Source organism: Candoia aspera, chromosome 5 (assembly GCF_035149785.1).
Source record: "Candoia aspera isolate rCanAsp1 chromosome 5, rCanAsp1.hap2, whole genome shotgun sequence".
Lineage (NCBI taxonomy): Eukaryota > Metazoa > Chordata > Lepidosauria > Squamata > Boidae > Candoia > Candoia aspera.
This window is the reverse complement of record NC_086157.1, coordinates 34081423-34084900: the sequence shown is the minus strand read 5'-3', so window position 1 is coordinate 34084900 and position 3478 is coordinate 34081423. Positions and strand designations below refer to the sequence as shown.

The following is a 3478-nucleotide window of genomic DNA, read 5'->3' as shown; positions in this document are numbered from 1 at the left end:
CAAGTTTTCTAGATCCAAGAGCCCCTGAAGAGAAATCCTTGGCAGTGGCTTCCTTGTGGTCTCTGCTCAGAAGTGCAGGAACTTGTACAACACTAGGATTTGTCAGTGATGGCTGAAAATCTGTTCCACAGACTCCCTGAGGTGGACTCATTTTTGTTTTGAGTTGTGTGGCAAATACAATGGGAAAACGGCAGCAGGAAGACTCTGGTGGCCTCTCTTTCTGGCACCGGTATTTTGTCTTGTAATGGCATGGAACAAGACTCCTGCAGACATGTTCTTTTCCTTTAATGTGAGTGCCCAATTCTCCACCTCTGGTTACACATCCTTGCCAGTCTCACTCAGGATATTAATGGCCACAGTAATGCTCCTCATGATTGCCATTGGATTCTTAGGCAACACCATTGTCTGCTTGATTGTTTACCAGAAGCCAGCCATGCATTCAGCAATTAATCTGCTTTTAGCTACACTGGCTTTCTCTGACATCATGTTGTCTTTGGTCTGCATGCCATTTACTGCAGTCACCACTATTGCAGTAAACTGGAATTTTGGCGCTCACTTCTGCCACGTATCTGCCATGCTTTACTGGTTCTTTGTCTTGGAAGGAGTCTCAATACTCTCAATCATTAGTGTGGACCAATTCCTCCTCATTGTCCAGCACTAAGACAAGCTGAACCCTCACCATGCCAAAGTCATGATAGCTGTTTTATGGGTCTTCTCATTCTGCATCTCCTTCCCTTACATTGTTGGGTGGACATTTGTGGAAGTGCCAAGCCAGGCTCCCCAGTGTGTCCTTGGATACACAGAGTTCCCTGCAGACCGAGCTTATGCAGTGTGATGCTGCTTGTGGCTGCTTTCTTTGTCCCTTTTGGCGTTATGTTGTATTCTTACCTTTGCATCCTGAACACTGTCCGTTGGAAAACAATCCAGATCCACAGCCATGCAGAGAACCTGTCTCAGCCAGGTGAGCAGGTTAAGTCCGGTAGGACTGGAAAAGCCTCACCAAATTAACATGGACACGAGCTTCAAAACTAGGGCTTTCACTACAATCTTTATTCTCTTTGTTGGCTTCTCCCTATGCTGGCTTCTGCACAGTCTTCAGCCTGATGTCTGTCTTCAGCCGATGGTTCTATTACAGCCCCTTTTTCTATATCATCAGCACTTACATGCTGAGTTACCTCAAGTCAGTTTTCAACCCCATCGTCTACTGCTGGAGAATCAAGAAATTCTGTGAGGCCTGTCTGGAGTTCATGCCAAAAACATTTAATATCTTTCCTAAAGTGCCTGGATGGACAAAACAGAGAACAAGGCCAAGCATAATATATATCTGCAGTGATCCCCCATCTGGAGTTTAGAAATAAACCATGATTGTGAATTTATTAGGAAGAAGAAAGAACAGCTGATGATAAGACAGGATTTGTTTTAGCCAAAATTTGGAATGAATCCAAGTTAGTCTTGTAGATAACTCTGGCCCATGGCCTGTTCAAGCAATTCTTGGATTATTTTTTCACCATTTTGTTATTGCCCTGCATCTCTATGGACTGGCAAGAGGCTTGGGTGAAACACATAAACTCAGAATGTATATGTAACAAGCCATGGTTAAAACAAATCATGATTTGTAAGACAGGATCAAACTGTGATTTCATATTATGGTTCATATTGTGGTCTCATAATGAACTCTAGGTAGTTCATTCTGGTAAAAGAAATCCTGGGTCAGTGGCTATCAGTTCTGAAATTAGAAATATTTCTTCTAACGCTGCCTTTGTTAATACCATCCTGCAATACTGTTTTATGTTTTAGTTATGCATCATATTTGAGATTTGTCCAAGTTTCAAGTTGAATTATAGCACATTATCTTAATCTTTCCTCAGAATAAAAGTGTGGTTTTAACAAATCTACTGCCAATAACAACAGTGCCTTTGTAATTTTATTTTCTTCCAGGTAAAAGAATAAACATCAACATGCCTGCCTTTTTATTGCAGTGGCTGCTATCCCTTCTATCAAACTGGGTTGTTTTGCAAAAACAAATATCAAATGGCAACTTGAATGTCTTACAGAGAGAGAGGTTTATGCACAAGTCCATTCTGAAATTTTACAATTATAGGGTTGGTTTTGATGTCTAGGTTATTAACCTTTAAATAATGGATGATAATCAAGGTTCAAGTTACAGAGCATGGATGATTTAACTTTCTTTCCTGCCATAGTCCTTAGTAAAACTGCTTCTCCCTGCACCCAAAACCCATAGAAGATTCCCTCAAATAAGGACTGTGGTCATCAAGATCATAACAAAAGGAAAGCAAGTTAATCCTTTACCTACACCTATTCCATGACAGTTTTGATTGTAATTGTTAACTGCTGTGGTTTCAAAGGAAAATATGCACAAAGCAAATTAAATGCATTAAAGCATTTAATATCACTACCGTATTGATCCTCAGACTGGATATTCTCTATGAAGCAAACATCCAAATTAAAATGCTTACCCTGCCAAGTACCAAGTCATATTCAGTCTAATAGCACTTAGTCATAGGTTGACACATTAAACAAATTGGAGTGTTGATCCGGTTACTTGGAAATTGTCTCAACTATGCAAGTCTTTGGGGTATTCATTTCCAAGCCCAGCGGGAATGGACATTCTCAGAGCCCTTATCAGGAATAATGCCTTCCTAGAGCCGGGTGGGTCCACAGTAGGAAAGAAGAGAGGTGACCAAAGCTTATGTCCTGCTTAACCAACAAGGATGTTTTCCTCAAGTGCTTCATGGGCACTGCAGTCCTGTCTACGTGTACCTCTCCACTGCAAAGACTGGGGCTTCTCCACATTAAAAATGACAATTTTTGGTGGGGAAATGGGAATGCTTTCTTTAGTCCCATCCTTTCTCCCAATTCCCCAGAATGACAGAGAAGGCCTCTGAGGAGTTGCAACAATTCAGTCAGTAAAGTTGTGCTGCTGACATTCTTGTCATTATAGGAAGGCTGGGAGTAGAGGGACATTGCCTGATTCCCATTAATTCCATCGCCAAATCTCCCATAAAAGAGTTTGAATCTAAATTGCTAGCTTCTTCGCTTCAGCTGACTTCAAGATCATGAGCTGGGCAATGCCCCCTCCAGCAAAGGAATACAAGAGTAGGAACCACCACGTTGAGTGTCCCGCAACAGCCAATCCTTGCAGTAAGGAAGTAACATGAATTGCTGCTGTTGCCCCCCTCCTCCACGCAAGCTCATATGGCAGGAAGCCATTGCAATTGAACTCTCAAAAACTGACAGTGGCGCCCAGTCATAAGCCAAAGTGGATTCCAAACTAAGACAGAGCCTTATAGCAAGGGTCTCTCTCTCTCTCCAATTCTGAACTGATTTTTTTTTAAAATCAGAAGTAAGTTTTTATTGCATCTAACTTACTTGATGCCGGCTACTAGTCCAAGGAATGAATTGCTGATAAATGAGCAAATCCCACTGCAATCTTTTCTCATTCTCCCAAGAAGGCTAG

The 3478-nt window shown here is 41.7% G+C and overlaps 1 protein-coding gene across 1 annotated transcript; it reads left to right on the top strand.

Annotated features, from left to right (window-relative positions):
- Positions 1 to 205: 205 nt before the first annotated feature.
- On the top strand, positions 206 to 2966 carry GPR45 (G protein-coupled receptor 45). The gene is given in 4 exon segments (XM_063304933.1): positions 206 to 829; positions 832 to 950; positions 952 to 1089; positions 1091 to 2966. Coding segments are annotated over 4 exon segments (1104 nt in total). The 5' UTR covers positions 206 to 244; the 3' UTR covers positions 1353 to 2966.
- The last annotated feature ends 512 nt before the right edge of the window (positions 2967 to 3478 follow it).